Below are 24610 nucleotides of genomic sequence, written 5' to 3'. Positions count from 1 at the left end.
AAAAAAAGAAAAGTTTTCTTTGAAAACGATATCATTGAAAGTTTCAGAAACACATATCGAAAGTGATTGGCAGAATAATTGAGCAATAAATAAGAAATGAGATAATCAGAGATAAATTGCAGTTTGGTTTTATGGCTAATGCTATATTTATCTTGAGACAAATGCAAAAGAAGTACCTTGGTAAGAAGAAGAACCTGTATTTTACTTTTGAAAATATATTGTCTGAGGAGCTCTGCTGCGTAAACTAGGAGCAAATGAGTGCTTGCTGAAGGTTATTCAAGCATACAGAAAGTATTTTAATAATAAAAATACTGATTTTGTTTTTGTGGATCAAGATAGAACGTTAGCATGTCAAGAGAGGTAGCAGATAAGTGGTGGATGTTATATGGAAAAAAAAAGTTGCAAAGGTACATACATAGAAGTGTCAACCTGTCATTGTCAGTAATAGACAGGTTTGTCAAACAAGTAGGCAGTCATTATCATCATCATAATCATCAGCTTGAAGTTAAATTCTTAATTTGACATTATTTAATATTAAATTATAATATATTCAAACTTACTCTGGAATGACTGTCCTGGCTTCTGGTGATAACGACTGGTCCATGAAAACATGTTCAATCAGACGATAGGTTTGTGGATCTGAAATAAATAAATAAATAAATAAATTAGTAATATTCTCTTGAGTTGTTCCTCTACAAATGATGATTAAATAGTAGTAGTAGTAGTAGTAGTAGTAGTAGTAGTAGTAGTAGTAGTGTCAAATATTAGACACCTGTGCTGTTGTGTCTGTTGCCAAAAGTAAAGCTGAGAGATAACACACTGAATGTTCAATGTTTTAAAATATGAAATATGTCACTAAGAGAAAGAATGTCATAAACAATAACAAAGTACAGGATATATTTTTCTTGATGAGCTTAAATTTTTTGTTTTTATTTTCTTATTTTTTATTTTTATTCTTTATTTTGTTTTATTTTTTATTTTTATTAATAATTTTTAATTCCATGTGTGGATTCCATGAACAAAGCTTCTTTCTTAGAACTGCACGCCTGTGGAACTCTGTTCCGTCTGCCTGCTTTCCACCGGACTACAACTTGGATGTCTTCAAGTCCAATGTTAACAAATTCCTAATGAACTGCCGCCTTAAGTAAACACTTCATCAAATCTCCACACTAACGTAATGTACTTGCAATAACCCTTATCCCTGAGTGGCTTACGGGCCTTGATAAGTGGTGATCACTGTGTAAAAAAAAAAAGTTTTTTTAATGTATACTATGTATATCTTTTTATTAATTAATACTATTGTTTTTACCTGTACCCTTTCCCTTCTCTTTTTCCCTTTTTCTTCCAATCTTTTTTCCCTTTCTTTTTCTCTATACTCTTCCCTGTTTCTTTTTTCTTTTTCAACCTTTCTTCACATATATTAAAGACTATTTTCTTTTTATTTTTAATGATGTATAATGTGATTGCATGATAAATTTTTTGTTTATGATCGCTGAATCCTGAACAATTTTCATTTTGGACTAAGCGTTTGTATAAACAGTATCGTTTGAAGAGGTTACAAGTTGTGTGTTTGTGTGTGTGTGTGTATATATATATATATATATTACACGCATACATACTTAACTATGCGGACCTCCATTTCTTTTGCTGCTCTGTCCATTGTTAGCTTAACTGGACATAGAGGTATATTCAGATCCTCCCCCACCGACTCCTTTTAGCGTCACATGCTTACAGGACTCTTTCAGCCCGTCTCATGGCATTTTCCCCATGTCTCTTAATAAGATGACTGCTATTTGCTTCTTTTTCCCCATTCTGGATGAAGCCTTTTCGGATGAATGGTTGATACATATTTTTCACTTTGTCACCACAGCTTCATTTATCTCAGGTCCATGCCTAAGTTGACATTTAGATGTGATATACCCGATTTTTGCACATCTATAGCATGTAATCTATATATCTTTATCCGCCGGTGCTGGTTTGTCCAAATGTACAAGTTTTTAGCATCCTCACTCGTGGTGGTTTCTGTTGGGTAATTCATTTGACCAGGAAATTGGGTTTGGCTTTACTCTGCTTGCGGGTTATGACATATTCATCCACCAGCACTGCCAGCTCATAGTCTGTATCTACTTTCTTTTCACTCAGATATATTCTTAGATCATCTGATACCCAATTCATAATTTCTTCGGTTCAAATAAGCTTATTCATAATTTCTTCAGTTCAAATAAGCTTATTCATAATTTCTTCAGTTCAAATAAGCTTATTTGTATAGTCTTCCGCTTTCATCGCAGTGCACCATTTGATGAACAGTCTCTCCTTATATTTTGTTAACTGTACATACTATTGTTCTTCCTCCTTTGATTTTGGAATTTTTGTCAGTATGCCTCCGGCACTAATTCAAAGTTCTATAACATCACTGTCTTAACCACTTCATAGTCAGAACAATCGTCCACCGTTAACATGGTATACACTTTTTGCACCTTGCCAGTTTACACTGTCTGTAAAAGCATCGCCCAATATTTTTTTGACCATCTCAGGTTCATCGCTGTTCTTTCAAAATGAGGGAAATACTCATTGATATTTGCCTCTACAAACTTTGGCACTAATCTGGCCTGCTTTGTTCGGTCGAATTCCCCATAGTTTGTTTCTTGGCTTGCTCCGATCAGTCTAATTTCTCAGTCTGACCTCCTGTTCCATTTGTGCCTTTTCCAGCTCAAGTTTAGCTTGAATCCTGACTTTTTCAAGTGCTATCTATTCCATGGTTAGGTCTATTGTTTTCACCAGCAACTTACAAAGGATCTCCACTTTAAATATTTGCTCATCGATTATTTATGCTCCATGATTGAGTATACCAACTTTGCCTTCCTCATCACTTTCCTGGCATCTAATTCTAGTGTTTTGCCAATGTCCAGTAGCTTTCTCTTCTTTATTGCCTCTAGCTTGCTTATAGAGAGTTGCCTTAAAAAGTCCTCTGCCCCCTTCATTTTCCGCCTCACTTTCAAATGTCCAAAGTACACAGAAATCTCAATACACCTCGATCGTACGGTCAAGAGAAGACTGACTCAATGAGAAATATAAGAATCGTTTTTTTTTTTTCTGTTTTAACTCCCGGACGAGCCTCCATATTAAATTTTTCGGGCATGGGTTCCTCCACAAAGAGACTCTACTAATGAAAATGCAACACCCAGTTCTCTCTAGATCATCTGAAAATATGGGATAGGGGAATCTTTAAATGACATCGAACTGTATGTGGGCTAATGACACTATATTCTCTATTAATAAACTGTATATGGGCTAATGACACTATGTCTCTATTAACCTGCCATTAACACTTTCAGTTATGATTCAGGAATCATAACTGAAAGTGTTAATGGCAGGTTAATAGAGACATACACAAATATAAGACGGAGACAATGAATAAGAATATGGATTTGGAGACAATCATATTTTAGAATTTTTTGGTTCTTATTTTTTTATAAAATAAATCAAATAATAAAGAGGAAAGAAAGGAAAATAAGTCCCAATGATGATGAGAAAGGAAGATCAATCAAAGTTCTGGATTACATGGCACAATCCCATATTACATTTTTGAGGAAGAAAACAAAAGAAAAACAATAATTTCAATGGCTGTTAAAGTGGAAGTCACCATGAGTGCTGAGACATGCCAATTTTAAAGGCATTAAAAGTTCAAGGTATATTTTCGGAAGGAAATTACAGTCTAACAGTTTTTCTGACCAACCTTAAAAAATACAAAGAATGAAACTCTTTAATAACTTTTTTTTTACTGTAACAAAGCTTATAATAATAACACCAACATCTAGTTTTAACATTACAAAAAATGAAAATGTGACGATAGTTGTAGAGGAATTGTAAACAAAGTTGATTACATTAAAAATAAAAAAATGAAAAACACAAAATGTAGTTTTTACGCAACTACTTTCTACCTTTTTTATGACTTACTAAGAAATTAAATGCGACAATAGGAAATTATAATATTTTTTCAAACAAAACTTTTAAATAAAACAAGGATAAATTTCATGTATGTTGCGTTAGGTCAATTGGTTAGCGTGTTGGTTCATTATCTAAACGTTTTCGGTTCGAATCGTGGTGTAAGATGTCTTTCTTTTTTTTTTTCGATTTTTTAAATTTAAATATTGAACCAGTGTTATTTAAGCCATTTTTCACGACAGGTTTGTTTTTCTGATTTTTATTTTACTTCGCTTATCCACCCCCGACCACACACCCAAAAACATCCAGGTACCCACCGATTTTTTAAATTTTAATATCGAAACAGGCTTACATAAGCCATTTTTCACGTGTTTGTTTTTCTGTTTTTATCGTTCGTTTGCCTTACGCTAGTTTTTTTTGTGCTTTTTTTTGATGCTTTGATTACCCTCCCCCGCTTAAGTTTTAACGTTGTTTTCTTTTTTTACTTCGCTTGTAACAAACAAACCTGGTCATTGACGTCGTCAATTTGGTTCTTACTTAAATAAATTCAAACATCTTTCAGTAACTCATTCTGGTTGGCCGATTTTATTTTCAAACTTCGCTTCAGGGCTTTGGGCTCGATCCCCCCCCCCCCCGGTTTCTTTTTTATTTAACACCACCACACATCCAAACACCCGGGCAACGCCGGGTACCCCCGCTAGTCTTCTAATCTATATATACAAAAGTGAAAATGTGTGTATGCTTGTTTGTGTGTATGTATGTTTGTGTGTCTGCTAAAAACTTTTGACAGACACAACAAAAATTCACAAACTTGGTCTTATATGAAAGCCTCACCTTCCGGATGACAAATATCGAAAAATTGGCCCAAAGTGACCATCAGAAGTGCATCAACTGATCGATTTTCTGCAGGGGGTAACCCCAAAAAAGTGACATTTTAATGTTAAACATTACATATTTTTAAATCGATTTATAACTGCCCCAAAAAATACGGCTGCCAAGTCTTCTACATAAAGTTTATTTTGGGTCAACTTGTATTTAAAACCCGCTGAGCCATGTCACGTGATCTTGACGTCAGCAACCTCTAATGGCAGTCTTAATTTACAATTCAAAAATGTTGTTATCGGTAAAAAAAAATTAATTAAAGCTAAACTATGAACTTCTACGCTATGGCAACGTTACCAAAGTTATTACCACATTCAAAATAGTTAGACTCGATAGTTAAACGAAACGAAAGTTAAACGAAAAATAATAAGCCAAACATGTGAAGTAAAAAAAAAAAATATGCTTACAAAAAATATTAACGAACGAAGTTTTTAAAAATAAAAACAGCCAGACGCCATTTTCCAGTCTTTAGAGTAAGGCAGACTTAGAGAGAGAGAGAGAGATGTCTAGACAGATTCGACAGGGGGGAGGGTCAACAACGCATGCGTCAGATAACGTCATGACGTCGTGACCTGATTTACTTTAAATAGTTGATAAACCGAACAAACTTTATATATGCCGCTTTAGCGTAGGTAGTTAAGGGTTGGTTCATTATCTAAACGTTTTGGGTTCGAATCGTGGTGTGAGATGTCTTCTTTTTTTTTTTCGATTTTTTACATTTAAATATTGAACCCTGTTTTATTTAAGCAATTTTTTACGTAACGTTCGTTCATTTTTCTGTTTAAATTTGTGTTTTACCCCCCCCCCCCCCCGCTTAATTAAAACGTGGTTTTCTTTTCTTACTTCGCTTATAACAATGCTTACATCGTCATCGTTGTAACGCTCGACGACTTTCAAACATCTTCCACTTCTGGCTGGCCGATTTTATTTTCAAACTTCGCCTCAGGGGTTCGGCTCGATCCTACCCCCCCCCCGGTTTCTTTTTTATTTAATACCACACACCCCCACAAACACCCGGGCAACGCCGGGTACCCCTCGCTAGTCTATATATATAAAAGCGAAAATGTATGTATGTATGTTTGTATGTATGTTTGTGTGTCTGCTAAAAACTTTTGATAGACACAACAAAAATTCACAAACTTGGTATTATATTAAAGCCCGACCTTCTGGACGACAAATATCGAAAAATTAGCCCAAAAGAACCATCAGAAGTGCGTCAACTGATCGATTTTCTGCAGGGGGGGGGCCAAAAAAAAGTGACATTTTAATGATATTTATACGTAATTTAATAAACGCTGAGTCATGTCACGTGACCCTGACGTAAGCAAGCTATAATGGCCATATGTACCTATTTACTATGCCTCCCCACGGGACAGAGTTAGACACCAGGGTCGTTTTTTAACGTGGAGAAAAGGTACAAAAATAAAAATTGTCTCAATCGTGAAGGATTTCTCCTCCACCGAAAGAGAACAAGAAATAGAAGTGCAGCATCTGAAGAACAGATACTACACTTTGATCTTATCCCGAATGGCCATATGTATATAAAAAAATTGTTATCAGTAAAAAAAAAAAAAATATAACGCTAATAAAAATTAAACTATAAATTTCTACGCTATGACAACGTTACCAAAGTTATTAGCAAGTTACAAATAGTAAAATCCGAGACTTAAACCAAAAATAATACGCAAAAATGATATGTAAATAAAAAAAAAAAAACGCTTAAAAATATTAGGCTTCAGACTATCGACGCCCGTTTGCACAACAAAACAAAACAAAAAAAAACGGGCATTTTCTTTTTATATGAGTAACACTACGACCAAATTCTATTGAGAGGGAGGCAGGTGGGAGGCAGGAAGTGGGAGGCATATTACGAGTTAATCAACCTATTTTAATATAATACGAAATGAGAGTTAATGGATTTGGTGATTATATATATATATATATATATATATATATACAGAGAGAGAGAGACGTCAACGGAGAAAGAGAGAGAGCTAGACAGGAAACGAGATTCGTTTTACTGTGTTTTAAAATGTAAATAAACATATAAGAGTGATTTAAAATGTAATAAACATATAAGGTGCTTGTGGATTATAGGCCGATTTGACAATTTTGAAGGTGCTTGTGCAGTATAGGTCCCATTTGACAATTTAGAAGGTGCTTGTGCTGTATAGGACCCATTTGACAATTTTGAAGGTGCTTGTGCAGTATAGGTCCAATTTGAAAAATTTAGAAGGTGCTTGTTCAGTATAGGTCCAATTTCAAAAATTTAGAAGGTGCTTGCGCAGTATATATATTACAATATGCAAGTGACCTCCTTTGGATGTAGCTTCATTATCAGATTCCATTAGATTAATATACAATCATTGTTATAATATGCAAGTGACCTCCCTTGGATTTAGCTTCATTGTCGAAATCCATTAGATTAATATATTCATTGTCAAATTCTATTAGAATAATACAATCATTATAATATGCAAGTGACCTCCCTTGGGTGTAGATTCATTGTCGAATTCCATTAGATTAATATACAATCATTGTTACAATATGCAAGTGATCTCCCTTGGATATATAGTCATTGTCGAATACCATTAGAATAATATAAAATCATTGGTGTAATATGCAAGTGACTTCCATAGAGTGTAGCTTCATTGTCGAATATCATTAGATTAATATGCAATTGTTTTCATAATATGTAAGTGACCTCCATTGAGTGTAGCTTCATTCTAGAATTCCATTATATTAATATACAATTATTGTCATAATATGCAAGTGACCACCCTTCGATGTAGCTTCATTCTCGAATACCATTAGATTAATATACATTCATTGTCATAATATGTAAGTGACCTCCCTTGGATGTAGCTTCATTCTCGAATGACATTACATTTATATAAAATTATTGTTATAATATGCAAGTGACCTCCCTTGGATGTAGCTTCACTATCAGATTCCATTAGAATAATATACAATCATTGTTATAATATGCAAGTGACCTCCCTTGGATGTAGCTTTATTGTCGAATAGCATTAGATTGATATACAATAATTGTTATGATATGCAAGTGACCTCCCTTTAATGTAGCTTTATTGTTGAATACCATTAGAATAATATACAATCATTGTTATAGTATGCAAGTTACCTCCTTGGATGTAGCTTCATTGTCGAATACCTTTACAATAATATACAATCATTGTTATAACATGCGAGTGACCTCCCTTTGGTGTAACTTCATTGTCGACTACCATTAGATTACGCAAGTGGCCTCACTTGGCTGTAGTTTCCTTTTCGAATACAATTAGTTTAATATACAATCATTGTTATACAATCATTGTTATAATATGCAAGTTACCTCCCTTGGATGTAGCCTCATTGTCGAATACCATTAGATTAATATGCAATCAATGTAATATTATGCCAGTGAAGGCTCTAGGATATGGCTTCATAGCTGGATATTTGTACTAGCATAATACCCAGCGTTGCCGGGGATTGGATGACATGGGTGGAATGTTTTCTAGGAGAATTTCTGGGATCGGATCAGATGGGGGGGATATTTGTGCCAGCAGAATACCCAATATAGGAAGATGGTGTGATTATGTCGTAAAATCATGAAAAATTATTGTCCAGATTAGTAACATATCCAAGAATTATGAAAAATGATGAAATGCGAGTTATTTGTTGGTGTGTTTATAATGAAATAACACGCCAGATAATGTCACAAATAATTATTTTAGCGAAGGAAATGATATTATGTGGGCTAAATTATGAAAAATGATTGTCGAAATTAGTAACATATCCAAGAATTACGAAAGTGATTAAATGTAAGTTATTGGATTGGGGTTTTATAATGAAATGAACAGACCAGATATAGTCTTAAAGTTAATATTTTATTAAGAGGAGGTCGATTATGTGGGTTATATCATTACAAATGATTGTAGAAATTAGTAACATATCCAAGAAAAGTGAAAAAGTATGAAATGTGAGTTATGTGATTGGTGTGTTTGTAATGAAATTACTAGCACCGACAATGTCTCAAATGTATTAATTTAGTAAGAAGAAGGGGATTATGTGGGTTAACTCATGAAGCATGATTGTCGAAATTAGTAACATATCCAAGAATTATGTAAAATTATGAAATGTTAGTTATTTGATGTGCATAGTTGTAATGAAATAGACACCCTAGACAATGTCGCATGGTTGTTATTTTAGTAAGAGAGAGGTGATTATGCGCGTTAAATCAGCGAAAATGATTGTCGAAATTAGTAACATATCCAAGAATTATGAAAAATGATAGAATGTGAGTTATTTGATTGGTGTGTTTATCATGAAATAACCAGTATCAATGTCTCAAAGTTTTTATTTTAGCAAGAGGAGAGGGGATTATGTGGGTTAAATCATGAAAAACGATTAGAAAAATATACAATTATTGTCATAATATGCGAGTGACCTCCCTTGGGTTTAGCTTCATTGTCGAATTCCATTAGATTAATATACATTTGTTGTTATAATATGCAAGTGACCTCCCTTGGGTGTAGCTTCATTGTCGAATACCATTAGATTAACATGAAATCATTGTTATATTATATAAGTGACCTCCCTTGGGTGTAGCTTCATTGTCAAATACCATCAGAATAATATACAATCATTGTTATAATATCCAAGTGACCTCCCTTGAATGTAGCCTCATTGTCGAATATCATTACATAAATATACAATCATTGTTATAATATGCGAGTGAGCTCCCCTGAATGTAACTTCATGATGGGGCGATTATGTCGTAAAATGATGAAAAATTATTGTCCAAATAAGTAATATATCCAAGAATTATGAAAAATGATGAACTGTGAGTTATTTGATTGGTGTGTTTGTAATAAAATAAACAGCCCAGATATTGTCTGAAAGTTAGTATTTTAGTAATGAAAAAAAAAAAAACCCAGCCAGACAATGTCGCAAAGTTATTATTTTAGTAAGAGGAAGGAGATTATGTGGGTTAAATCGTGAAAAAATGATTGTCGAAATTAGCAACATATCCAAGAAATATGAAAAGTGATTAAATGTAAGCTAAATGTGTTTATAATGAAATAAACAGCCCATATATAGTCTGAAAGTTATTATTTTAGTAAGAGGGGGTTACATGATAAAAAATGATCGTAAAAATTAGTAACATATCCAAGAATTATTAAAAATGAGTAAATTTGAGTTATTTGTTTGGTGTGTTCTTAATAAAATAGAAAGCCAAGATGATGTATTAAAGTTATAATTTTAGTAAGAGCGGGGCTATAATTAGTGTCAAATCAAGAAAAATGATTATCGAAATTAGTAAAATATTCAAGAATTATGAAAAATGATGACATGTGAGTAATTTTATTAGTATGTTTGTAATTAAATAGACAGCCCAGACAATTTCTCAAATGTATTATTTTAGTAAGAGGTAGGTGATAATGTTGGGTAACTCATGAAACATGATTGTCGAAATAAGTAACATATCCACGAATTATGAAAAGTTATGAAATGCAAGTTATTTTATTTCTGTTTTTATAATGAAATAAACAGCCGAGAAAAAGCCTCAGAGTTATTTCTTTAGAAGGACGGGGTAAATTATGTGGGGTTAATCATGAAAAATGACTTGAAATTAGTAACATATCCAGGAATTATGAAAAATGATGAAATATGAGTTATTTGATTCGTGTGTTTGTAATAAAATAACTAGCCAGATAATATTGGTAAGTTATAATTTTAGTAGGAGAAAAAGGGATTATGTGGGTTAAATCATGAAAAATGATTGTCAAAATTAGTAACATATCCAAGAATTATGAAATATGGTAAAATGTGATGTATTTGATTAATATGTTTGTAATGAAATAACCAGTTAGACAATCTAACAAAGTAATTATTTTAGCAAAAGGAAATGATATTATGTGGGTTAAATTATAAAAAACGATTGTCGAAATTAGTAACATATCCAAGAATTATGAAAAGTGATTAATTGTAAGTTATGGGATTGATGTGTTTATAATGAAATGAATAGCCCAGATATAGTCTTAAAGTTAATATTTTAGTAAGAGTGGGTCGATTATGTGGGTTACATAATTAAAAATGATTGTTGAAATTAGTAACATATCCAAGAATTATGAAAAATTATAAAATGTGAGTTATTTGATTGATGTGTTCATAATGAAATAACCAGCAAGACAATATATCAAAGTTATTGTTTAGCTAGAGGTGAGGGGATTATGTGGGTTAAATAAAATAAAACGATTGTCAAAATTTGTAACATATCTAAGAATTATGAAAAATTATAAAATATGAGTTATTTGATTGGTGTGTTCGTAATTATATAGACAGGCTAGAAGATGTATCAAAGTTGTTATTTTTGTAAGAGGAACGGGATCATGTCGGTTAATGAGGGGACGATTATTTGGGTTACTTTATTAAAAATAATTCTCAAAATTAGTAACATATCCAAGAATTATGAAAAATGGTAAAATGTGAGTAACTTGATAGGTGTGTTTGTAATGAAAAAAAAACAGCCATACAATGTTTTAAAGTTATTATTTTAGTAATAGAAGGTGGCGATAATGTGGATTAACTCTTGAAAAATTATTGTCGAAATTAGTAACACATCCAAGAATTATGAAATATGAAGTTTTAGTTATTTGATTGGCGTGTTTATAATGAAATAAACATCCCAGTCAATGTAGCAAATTTATGATTTTAATAGGAATTGGGTGATTATATGTGTGCACTCATTAAATTTCATTGTCGAAATTCATAAAATATCCAAGAATTATGAAAAAATGATGGAGTGTGAGGTATTTTATTGATGTGTTTGTAATGAAATAAATAGCTTAGAAATGTCTCAAAGGTATTATTTTAGTAAGAGGAGAGGGATTATGTGATTGAACTCAGAAAAAATGACGTTTGAAATTAGCAACATATCAAAAAATTATGAAAAATGATGAAATGTGAGTTATTTGATTGGTATATTCATAATGAAGTAGACATACCAGACAATTTATGAAAGATATTATTTTAGCAAGAGGTGGCGATTATTTGGGTTACTTCATTAAAAATAATCGTCAAAATTAGTAACATATCCAAGAATTATGAAAAATTATATAATGTGAGTTACTTTGTTGGTGGGTTTGTAATGAAATAACCAGCCATGCAATGTCTAAAAGTTATTATTTTAGTGATAGAAGGGGGTGATAATGTGGATTTACTCATGAAAAATGATAGCAGAAATTAGTAACATACCATAGCCTATGTATCAATGTTTTTATTTTAGTAAGAGTGGAGGCGATAATGTAAGTTAAATCATGTGACATGGTTGTTGAAATTAGTAACATGTCAAAAAATTATGAAAAATGATGAAATGTGAGTTATTTGGATGATGTGTTTGTAATGAAAAACCAGCCAAGACAATGTCTTAAAGTTATTATTTTAGACAGGTGAGCGATAATGTTGGTTAAATTGTCGAAATGTGTAACAATCCAAGAATTATGGGATTCAACAAGATACGTTAACATATATACTTACAGATTACTAGGAGTCACCCTGGATTCAATGAGATACATGCAAATTTATGCAAGCAGAATACATGGTCACCTGGGATGTAATGAGATAGATGCAAATATATACTGACAGAATACCTTGCGTCACCCAGGATTTCATGAGATTGATTGAGATATATACTAGCAAAACACCCAGCATTGCCCGGGATTGAATGAAATAGGTGAGAATATATATTAGCAAAATACCTGGCATCGCTTGGGATTTGATGAGATAAATGTGTTGCATATTACCTGTCCTTGCATATACATGCTGTAAATTAGCTACCCTAGGTAAGATACAATTATTTCATATGTGTAATACCCGTCTTATGTAGGTAAAATATTCTTTTGCTCGAAATAGCAAATGATACATAAACATACAAAATTCCTCTCTCATAAGAATAATAAATATATTACAAAACCAAATTAATTTTTTCATTGTTTATATGGTCCCGAGCAACGCCGGGTAGCCCCGCTAGTCTAATATATAAAAGGCAAAATGAGCACAAGCGTTTGTGTATGTCCACGAAAGGCTTTTTTCGTCGGCCTTCTCGCATTGGTTACATTTATGCAGAACTTTCCTTATATTTCCTAGATTATAATATCTACGATTTGCAAACGGATGTAGTCTCTATCTTTATTTTGATCAAGTTTTAAAAAATTGCCTCTTTCCTGTCCTTTCAAATGTTTGTCTTTTTCGTATAAAAATGAAACTAATCGAAGCAAAGTCAGCAGCTTCCTGGGGCTTCGGCCGGTACGTCCAGAAAGGCAATCAGGTTTGATCAATGTGGTGGAAACCCTTCATATCAGACAATTGCTATTCATTTGGATGCTGCCAGAACTCCCCCATTTAACGAGGAGTTGGTTTTCCCCAACATCGTGAGGAAACATATGACTGAAACTGGCCTACAGCCAGAGTTGAGTGCATATTCTTAACTTAAGCGAGACGTTCATTTCTGCACCTGCGTAAACTCATTCACTTAGCTATCCATTTCTGCAAGTCAACTTTTTGACTGACATTGCTAAATTTGAACGCATTACACTGCCTGTTGCATCGTAGCACAGCGGTAAGATGTCAGCTTTTCTTTCACTTTCTTTTTCCTTTCGCGTCACGCCTACTACCACTTTTTTTATCGGCTCAGCACACTACTCCAAACACCCAGGCAACGTTGGGCACCCCTGCTGTTTTTTTTTTTTATAAATGAGACAGGAAAGAAAACATCTTTCTGATTAACATATTATATCAAATTGCTGTATGTAAGATTCCCTTAAAAGCAAATGAAGCCTTATTTTATGATACAAAACTTTTACAATTATATGCCTGTCTTGCTTCAAACCTATGCATTGATTCAAATGGTTCCATTAATTTAACTGATATTTCAACACTTTGAGAATTTATTTGCAAATCTGGAAACTTCAACTTAGTTCTATTCATCAATGAATCCAAAAGTTCATCTTCCAAAAATGCTTCTGTTAAACTCCACTTTGAAAGGTTAATTAAATGTTTGAATGTTTATTATGAAAATTTTAAAAGATTTGATCAATCGACATAACCAATTTAATGCATATATCTTTACTAATAGTCAAAATTTTTTTATTGCTTCTTCCATCAATGTTAGCTCAACTAATTTTACCATGCAATACATTTTCAAGTAAAGTATGCTGTAAATTTTGTAATGTGCTGAATTTCAGGTGTCTGTTTTTTTATCTTATCATATTGAAAATATACAATTACTGGTTATGGAAGTTATCCCTTTTTATTTAAAACCAGCTAACTGCAATAACTTCAATTATGAACCGAATGAGGCTGTGAAATTTTTTGTGGATAAGCACATTGTGTCCATAAGCAAATTACTCAGATGGCCTAAGTTAACCATTTTGCCTGATTTATAGGTCCCATTTTCCAGGCAGAGAATTGGGTCAACTTTTCCTCTAGAAATGCTTACTGCATATTTGAATAAAAAGTTAGTTTGCTTATTTCCTCATCAGTAAAACAAACATCCAGAGGACAACCAACTGGTATGTAAATGCTACTTGGGGTAAATGATTATAGTCATTAGAACGTAATTTGCCCAGAGAACTAATGAAAGTTGTAGGACTTCTTGCAGTTCCATCTATATGTCTAAAACGATCTTTAAATGGATGTTTATTAAGGTGGAGAGAGAAACCAATGGTGTGTACTTTTGTCTGTTGATTTTTCTCAACAAGTGTTACAAGTCCGGTCTCACAACCTGTATTGGTGTTGTCTACTAAAATAGCCTTAATTGTAGATAAACTGTAAAATTCTTTCACAACACCAGCAACTTCCACAGTTGCACCAGTTTTAGGTATAATCCTATGAGTGAGATATTCATTTTCATGTTCCATCTCCTTTGAAGGTCAAGTAGTGTTCCAGTCCCTTTAATTTAAAAAAATATTTCCTCTCCATTTGGTCCCTATATAACAGTATTTCTTTCATTAATCCCAACACAAGTTTTCTAATGTTTCCCGATGTCTTTGATGAGCATTTTCATCCATTCTTACATTTACATTTCAATGAGGATATCTTTTATATGGACATTAGATCTAAGCAAGGTTGCAGAATTGGAGTCAGAGAGAGCCGGAGGTTTTAGCTGGAATCAAAGTCGGAGTAGGATTTCTAGGAGTCAGAGATTTTTTTATCCGACTCTAACTCCTTAAGTCCAATAAATTTATTTTTTTACATGGTTTTTCTGTTTGGTTTTTACCAGTTGCACAATTTAGCAGTTTTTGTATGGTTTTGCTTTTATTTTTGGAGATATATCATATTTTGTACTGTACTGCAATGCTTCCACTTGAAGATATTTTGGTTCATCGGATCACTGCAAATCCTGTCTGGACAGCTGTTTTCGTTTTGGTTGTGACATCACACAAGGTCGATGAAAATTCTGTCTTTGAGTGAGATCACTGGATTACATAGGATAGCAATCGGATTGTAATTCGAAAGTTATCCAGTTCCTGAATCAAATGAAATTACAATCTTATCCGGGGGGGGGGGCCCTAAATCAATAAATAAATCAATAAGAAGCAACTCATGCTACTTTAGTCTTTTATAGCTTTTTCCTGTTTTTCTTTTGATCCTCTTTCCATAAAGTCAATATTATCTTTTAAAAAATTTCCTCTCTGTATAATACAGTGTCTTTTACCCCCTTCTTTTTGGTTTGGCTTCAAAATGTCATGGCCTAAAGAGGTTTGTTTCCCTATCCCTAAATATTGTATTCCCCTTTTCAACTGATAGCATAATAAATTTAATTGTAAAATTTTATCCCTTTATTATCTTAATTTATTCAATAAAGCTGGTTGAGTGTATATGTGAATATGTTTATCATACAAGTGAATGTAAAATGTAAAAAAATAATATACATGAAAAGTAATTATAAAATAATTGCTGAATAGTTGGTTGTTTTTGTTTTACAGCGTATCAACCCTTTTCAGTTATATTGAAGAAAAAATTTTTAATAGAATGTATTTTCTTTTTTTCAAGTCGGTTTCTATTTAAACCATCGTTGGGACTCTAACAGGTACAAATGCAGTTATTTTGAAGAAAAATTTTTTAATAGAATATATATTTTGTTTTCAAGTCGGTTTCTATTTGACCCATAGTTGGGACCCTAACAAGTAAGTACTACCACTCCAGGTCAGAGTGGACCTGGGAGTAAAGGTAATTTAAAGGATGGCTCCACACTCCCCAAAGCCCGCAAGCTGGGGCCTCACCATCAGATAATGTTTAAGGTCATATCCAGGAACGAATAGGTGTGGGAGGCTGGTATATGGATCTGCAGAATAGATTTCCACATAGGTGTCAAGGAGTCGGGAATCAAAGTCGGAGGAAGATATCAAAGGAGTTGGAATCAGAGTTGGCATCCCAGAAATTCTAGGAGTAAGAGTCAGACTTTTACAACCCAACTCTGCAACCCTGAATCTAAGTCTAAGAGGCAGGCATTAACAAGGTTGGCTCCAAGTTTAGAAGAAATAATTCCCTAGTATATTGAGGAATTTTAATGATTGTAAGGACCTGAGGGAGATCACTCAAGCTCAAAGTATTCAACTTCTGTTGAATCACTATAAAGACTGCTGGACTGTAAAAGAACAGTATCTTTGTCATCAGATGTTGACGCATCATTATCACAAGTTATACAAATTGAATGAATATTACTACATTAAAAATAAAATGTCAAAACAATGAAATAGCATAAAATCTAACCATTTCATTAATCCTAATCCTTGAACGACTTATGGCTTTGCTAAGTGGTGACACATTAGCAAATATATATATATATATATATATATATATATATATATATATATTACCAGTATTAGTTTATTTTAATAATAAAAAATAGATTTTCTTAAAATATACAGAAAAAATATATGTAATTCTTGAGAATGAAAAAAAAATTTTAATGAAAATTTCCAAACTTTTTTTTTTAAAGTAATGAAGGTTAGACTTAGACAAGGTAAGTTTTTCATCTGTGGAAAAAAAAGCAGAGACACTGCATTGGAACAAAATAAAAATTGCCTTAGTCTTGGAGGATCTCTGTTTCAGTGACCAAGAAGAAAACTTTGAATTATAACAATGAAAAACAATAAGTGGTATTTATGCAGAGAAGGAAGGATGTTGAAATAATAACATTATTTTTTAGAAACTAATTCTTAACGTATGGAGAGGATCGTTTTTTTGTAACTATTCTGTACTTTCACTTCGCAATTTAAAAAAAAAATACCATAAAACTTAAATTTTACTTAGAAATACTCTCAAAATATAGCACGGAAACCTCTGCATAAACACCCAAAAAAATATATTTAAAAAATTTCAAAAAAGATCTTATTAAAACATTTTTTAAATTAAGTTTATTTTTATTCAAAAAAAAAAAATAGATGTAATTAAAACATTGTACCACTCGTATATAAACAGAAAACTGAATAATTTCACATGAAAAGCGAACGTGAATGAAAATAACACAGTTTATCGCATTCGGGTGAAATTGATTTGGAAACACTAAGTAGAACAGCCCCTAGAGTAATTGCTGCGAGTAAAAACTTTAACTAGGGACACCCCTTAGACAAGTAAAAAGGTACAGTGACAAGCATGATTACAGACCCCCATTTTTTTAGTTGGCCTTGTGCCTAATTGTTTATTTTTTGTTTAACATTTGTAATCTTATATTTGCAGAGAATAAATGATAAAAACCTTACGGTATTGTATGTGTTCCTACATATTCTTTTCTTTGTGCGAGGTAGCTATCATTCGAGCTGCTTTGGCGACACATTCTTGTACCTTAACCACTCCGACAAACTATCTCTTTTAGTGGACTAGTGTCCTGTCCGCAGCCCCCACTTTGTCTTTCTCTGCTCTCCCTCAATGAGGTGGGATCTGAGCTGATAACCACGACCTCCTTGCAAGGGTTAGACACACTTTCTTCTCTCCATTTAACTCCCCACTCCCTTTCTCTGCAGCTTTTGGCGCCACTTCTTTTTGGTGCTAAATTCGGCTCCCTACTTCAGACACCATCTCCACGTCAATCTAAACAGCAAGTTTTTGAACTTCACCCATTTTTTTTTTTTTTTTACCGACTGTGGCGACTTTGAATGCCGGAATAAATAAATCAAAAGAACAAGCCCTAGTTAAGCAGTGTCACACACAGAACTGAAGTTCCTGGAAGTGAGGAGGTGGCAGGCCTGACCAGAGCAGTTTAATTTGAATGCTTCACACTTCCGGCCGCATCATGGAGTAGGGGTTAGACGTCAGATTTTCTTTCACTTTTTCTGTCTTCGCGTCATGGGTTCGAGCCTGCCTGTATACTACTACGTTTTTTTTTTTTACACCGCCAAACACCCAGGCAACGCTAGGCACCAAGGCTAGTCTATATATATATATAAAGCAAAATGGGCGTGAGCGTTTGTGTATGTCCACAAAAGGCTTTTTGTATCGGTTAGATTCCATTGGAAGTTTTCGTATACTTCCCAGATCGTAATATCTCACATTCACAAATGGACATCCTTTCTTTCCTTTTTTTTGATCAAGTTAAACAAAATTCCCACCATGGCGTCGTCTTGGGTGTTTGCTTGGATTTTTCGTATAAAGTGAAATTGTTCGAAAAAGCGGCAAAACATTTAAATCATCCTACATTCGAGTGACTATGCTTAAATTCGACGGACACAACTTCTGCTTGCGTGATGGCAACATCAGCTAATGTGTTAGGTTTTTTACCTTCTTTCCCTTCTTCACGCTACGAATTCAAGCTTGCCTGCCTGCTTTCACGTTTTTTTTTAACCTCACCTTCTTTTGCTCCTTCGTGTTATGGGTTGCAGCCTACTAACACATTTTTTTTAACATCTCTCTCCATCCTGTTGTTTCTCCCTACTCCAACAGACTGCTTTTTATTCCCACCAATCCTACACCACAGCAATGCACCCGGGAAATGCCGGGTATCCCCTCTAGTATAAAATGTATCGTAAAAGTACTAACTGCAGAATACCCGGTTAAAATGATGGGGGTGGGTGATTCATGTTCAGGTCCACCCAATGCAAAACTAGTGTTTACAGGTTCCATATTTGATCACATGCACATTTCCAACAGCTGTGAATTCCAAATTCTAGCCGTAAAATTGCCATTTATAACTTTTTAAATAATGTTTTAATTGAAAAAACTCATCAGATTTTTTATTATGTCTTTAAATAATCTTTTAATTTATTTAAAATATCCTCATAAATGTACATGATTAAAAGATAATGGACTTCAGGTTTCGTTCGGTCATCTGTCAGACTTTAAAATTCAAATGAAAGTTAACATAAAAATAAATAAAATATAAAGCCAAAATATAATTAATATCAACTGTGGTAAACTCTAAAAAAAAGAAAATGACACTCATACATCTATTTTATTACGGTTTAACAGTTTAACATCTACAAGCGGTACCCCCACTGTATGTTTTATTTTCGTCTTTTATTTTACACTTTTTCAACAGATTATTATTGAATGGACACTAATCTACCAGATTATTAAATAACATGCAAAATAAAAAATATTTATAGATTTATAACGGGTGTTCAGTTTCTCATACAACGTTCTAGTAAATTGATCCCACATTTTGAAACCACTCAACTTTTTAAGGCCAAATTTCTGTTGGAATTTTATTCCTGTTTAATCTTTTTTTCTCTCTTTTACTTCTTTTTTCTTACTCTTTTATCTATTTCTGATGTGATAATGATTGTGTATCACATGACTGAACTGTAACCGTTGATTGGTTTGAGAAGTTCTCGGTTGTTTTTTGAAGATTGGCATTATTTTGCCAGTTGAGGTTTTGGCATCCACTGGTGCGGGACGTGTGAACTTTATCTCCATCAAAAAAGACGTAAAAATTAGAAATAGTCTAAACAGTTGGAAATCAAGAAAGTTTGGAAATAAGCTAACCAAGTGAAGGTTATATTCATGCAGATGTCATGACTAGACTATAAAAAGTCGAAGAAGACATGTCAGCAAAGACATAGAAATCAGTAACATTCGTGCATCAGAAGACAATAATTCTTCTAGGAATAAAAAAGTTGTTTAATGGCATATATGAGGTCTAAATGCTGTGAGGCTAAGTTTAGCCGAATTACAAATGGAAAATCGACTGTGCATAACATGGGAAATTCTTCCGAACAAGGTGGTGGAAACTCGGGTATCGAAGAGACAAAATTATGGGAATTACCAAATGATCTTTGATTAAACATTTGTGGATTTTTTTTTGTCATCTACAACTAACATGGATTTATTTACCATAAGTTGAAAAGGCATAGTGCGACGATTAAGGGGAAGTAATTTATGTTGACTTATTTTTGGTGACAAGTAAAAAGATGATATGGTCATCCATTGTAAAAAGAGATTCAGAAAGTGACTTCTTTCTTTCTATCTCTCTTTCCTTCTATTATTCACTGTTTTTTTTTTTATTTAGTCACTTAAGGTCTGTTGGACCTTGCTAAAGGGACAAATTTAGCAGTTGCAAACACAAGTGAACATTTTACATTCTCTTTTTTTTTTTTTAATCATTTTCTTTTTTAACATTTTTTTCCCCCAATAAATTATTTTATCTTCTAGACAGTAGTTTCTTGCTTCTTTCTTATTTTTATTGCTGTATTTTTTTAGTACCTTGGTAACTATGACCTGCGGGATAACTGTCATGGGACATAGCGGCAAATTTTCCAAATATTTTGTGAATTTGGTCTTTTTAAAGCAGTTTGTTTTTCTTTTTTTTCTTTTTTCGATTTTTTGGGGTTTTTTTTTTATTCAGCGTATTATTATCGATTGGACACTAGAAAAAAAAAAATCAATAATCAATATTTGGTCAATGTGCGCTAGAACATCAACTAAAGAGTAAAGATGAAAGTTGATTTGTTTTTTTAAATTGAATGCGTGAAAATAAACATGGCGACCTGTAAAAACACATCTCAATTTCCTCCCTGCAAATTAATTCCACAAACAAAAGCCATACCTTTCAAACTCCAAATTTATTCTTAAATAACAGCAATGAAAGTCCTTTGGTTCTGGTATAGTCCTTTTGCAAAATGGTGGCCTGATTTGCTTCCATACGCATGGAGCCTTTAGTTCAAATTCCTATTGTCGGAATGTTAGTTTGTTGTTCCTTTGGAAGGATCCATGAATGTTCATGGTAAACTCAGTGGGAATGATGGCGCCTATAATCAGGCATAATGTGAGCCCCTTGGGACTCAAGATGAAATGAGATAAGATCCAATATTTGGTAAATAAACATGCAGAACAGTTCTTGAATGCCATCCTCAATTTGGATAAATACAGCAATATAAGTTGTCTCTGCTTGTAGAGATGTGTCCTTCATTCACCAACTGTTTGGTGTTCATGAATGAATTGTCTTGGCTCCCTCAAGAGAGAGCCGCTGTGTTGAGTCTATCCCGATGCCGAATTTCTGCTAGACTGAAAAATAAAACCATGATACAAAAAAAGGGCGTGCCAAGTAATTTACTTGACTCATCCAAAATTAAGTAATCACAGACCGGCTACTAGAACAGTGTGGCCGGCCTAAACAAGAAAGATGGCAGTTGTATATGGAAGTTCTCACACACTGGCAAGGAGTAGAGGAAAATGTAATAGATAATCATTACTTTTCCCCAATACAAGTTAATTAATAAAATGGTTGGCTAAACGACAAATAGCAAGTTAATCCAATAAACATAAGTCTTAACTCAGACAAATTTATAATTTCAATATGCTTTAATTCAGTTAAATTTCTTAACTTTAATATGTTGGTTTGTTGACAATTCAAATTGAGATTCGATAATTATAACTTTAATTCAGTTAAACTTTCTTAATATTAATATATGTGTGCCACTGTCTGTTGTCAATTTTCAGTTTAAACATCAAACTTCTCATGCATCCAGACATTAGCTAATTTCCACTATATAGACTGACCTGAGGAGCTTCATCCTTACAATTAGACCAAAGCCATTTCCTTAAGGTATCTTGCTGATTAACTCCCACGCAGCTGAAATGGTACCAGCTGTCACAGAAATCGCAGCACACCATTTGCGATGTTCCATCATTAGAAAAAGAACAGGTTGGACAGAAAAAGTGACCTCCTTCTTCTATAAACTCAGTTGATGCAATATCATCATTACCCTTAATTTCCAAGGGCACAAGATTTTTTAAGGAATGGACCTGTTTGCACCCATCCTTAAGAACAACCGCGCAACAAACATTATTGTTGCTTCCAGTAATTAATTTAATTATTTTACCAAGATTATAAAATTGTCTGGTTTTGTTGGGAGTCTTAATAAGCATTATCTCTCCAACAGATAACTTGGGGACACAATTGCTCCCAATTTTGGCATCGACTTCTCTTAATGACAAGAGGTAATCATTATGCCAGATACAATTGAATTTTTCAACAAATTTATTCCTCATTTCGAGGGAATGTAATATTTGGGGATCAGGACATAATTCAGCATCATAATTATTAATAAGCAAACGAGGTTGATAGCCTGCTTGAAGAAAATGATTTGGAGTTAAAATACTAAAATCTGTCGGCAGAAGCAATATAAGTGAGGAGGTCTGTCATTTATTGCCTTTTGCACATCAGAAAGTGCAGTCAGAAATTCAAAATAATCCAACTTTCTTCTGCCCAATAGTTTCCTGAAACATTGCTTGACAGTTTTAATTAATCTCTCTGAGGCTCCCCCTTGCCAGGCAGAGTAAAAGGGAATTGTTCGATGGACGATGTGAATGGATTTAAATTGTTCGTTCAGCTCGTCCAATTTGAGCACGTTCGATAACAATATTCCAGATGCAACAAAAGATTTAATTTTATCGGAATATACACGCGTAAGGATACCAAATAAATAGATAAACCTAATGAAGGCCAGCATGAAAGAGCGTGTGCTCATGTTCAGTAATAATTCTAAGTGAATGGCATGCAAACTCAAGCATGTAAAGAGTAATATGTACATTTTAACTTTTACCCCTCTAACTTTTATGGAAAATTGACCGGTGAAATCCACACTAACTTGTTTAAATGGGTGAACTAAGTTCACCCAATGAGCAGGCAATACTGATCCTGCAAGCAATACTGATCTTACAAGCAGAGCAATACTGATCTTACAAGTCAGCAGGCAATACTGATCTTACAAGTCAGAGCATTTATTTTTTTTACATACAATGCAAATACACCCAAAGGCTTTTACGGCTTGTCTCCCCTGAGGGATCCAAATCCCAGACAGCCTTAACTTACTGAGGGTTGAATTAACCCCTGTGTGGCAACAGTTAAGATGAACTTCCTTAATCGCCAGTTTTGTTAAATAATTATTTTTTCCCAACAAAAGGGGAAACTTGACCTCAAAGGGCAAAATATCAGAATTCTGTATCCTACCTCTAGTTCTAATTAACCCATCTTTATCAAGGAATAACCCTAAGGCAGTTACCTTAGGGGGAGGCACTTTACCAGAAGGTTGTTTCAAGTAACCTTGTTCATGAGAGAAGGCCTCCATTTGTATATTAGGAAATAGCAATAATTTGGCCCTATTAAAATTGTCAGCACTACGGTGATGTAGCAAATCATAAAATTTCAACACCTTTTCCAAAACGCTGATTGCCTTAGATAAGCTGGAATACCTTGCAATATCCAACGGGAAGGTATTTTCAGAAGGATGTGTCTCCTGAGCGTACAAACATGATACAATTTTTTTATTAGTTTCGTTTAGACAAGGTAAGGGCAAGATTGGCCAATCAATGCCATCTCTATTGAGCCATTCTGGGCCATACATCCTGTCATGTTTTGCAAAAGGACCTTTTTTATTGGGGACATATTTTACTTGTCACCGTACTTTTGACTTCTCGTTTGCTGTGACGTTATCTTAAACTTTCCCCTTTTTTTTTTATTCTTTCTCCTTTCTTTCACGCTAAATCTCTATTTAAGGAACTTTAGGTATTGTTTTGGTTAATTTTATAGAAAAATAACTCTGTTTATCGATTCTCGTCAACGAGACTTCAGCCGCTTGTTGGCGGGCCTTTCGAATCCACGCTCTTTCAGTTCGCCTGCCAGCACAAAAGGACGTGTTGATTTCTCGCTCCTCATGCCGCTAACATAACTGGGTAGGTTTCAATTTAAGTTTTTCTTTGTATTGTTTAAACTGAATTTACTCTTCTTCTACTCATAGAATAATGTGCTTTCATGTAATAAGCAATTTATTTAGACTGACGTTATTCTTATTGGGGCAATATTTGAAGTATGCTAAATTCTTTTAGCATTTCGGTTCTCTGCAACTATATTTGTTGGCTAGGTCGAGTGCCCCCAGTTGGGAAACTGGTTTTCCCCTGCATTGAACCGACCTTGAGTCAATTTCTCCCTCATAGGGAGGCGAGCAATAAGTTATTTATTTCGTGAACTACCAGTTGAAAGGGATTTGGAAGCCTTTAAACTGTCAATCGTGAACGATTATGCCTGTGCTTTCTCGCGGTTTCACCTAATATTATTTCTTCACTTCACAAATAAATTTAAATCAAATTTATTTGTTTGTTTTCCTTGCCTTTCTTAATAATCTTCCTTCCCTTTTTTATCTTATAGTTTTCTCATTTGTTGCTAAGTTCACGTGTTCATTTATTTTTCATGCCTTCCAGTCTCTACTCATTGCAATAACATTATTTTATCTAAGTATATTCTATCATGTCTAGAACAGTTTACCATTCCCTACGTCTACGCCAA

At 33.6% G+C, this 24610-nt stretch overlaps 1 protein-coding gene across 3 annotated transcripts in view; it reads right to left on the bottom strand.

Annotated features, from left to right (window-relative positions):
• Positions 1-24610, bottom strand: part of LOC145295982 (E3 ubiquitin-protein ligase RNF123-like) — a 911347-nt gene that overhangs the window by 873032 nt on the left and 13705 nt on the right. For all 3 annotated transcript variants that reach the window (XM_080141948.1, XM_080141929.1, XM_080141938.1), the window contains exon 2: positions 561-639. In XM_080141948.1, the coding sequence (XP_079998074.1) occupies positions 561-639 (79 nt within the window). The remainder of the gene's footprint in view (positions 1-560; positions 640-24610) is intronic.

This window comes from Euprymna scolopes, chromosome 2 (assembly GCF_053919585.1).
Source record: "Euprymna scolopes isolate OS-2025 chromosome 2, ASM5391958v1, whole genome shotgun sequence".
Taxonomy (NCBI): Eukaryota; Metazoa; Mollusca; class Cephalopoda; order Sepiida; family Sepiolidae; genus Euprymna; species Euprymna scolopes.
The sequence above is the reverse complement of the archived record's forward strand: the minus strand, read 5'-3'. Positions and strand labels throughout refer to the sequence as shown.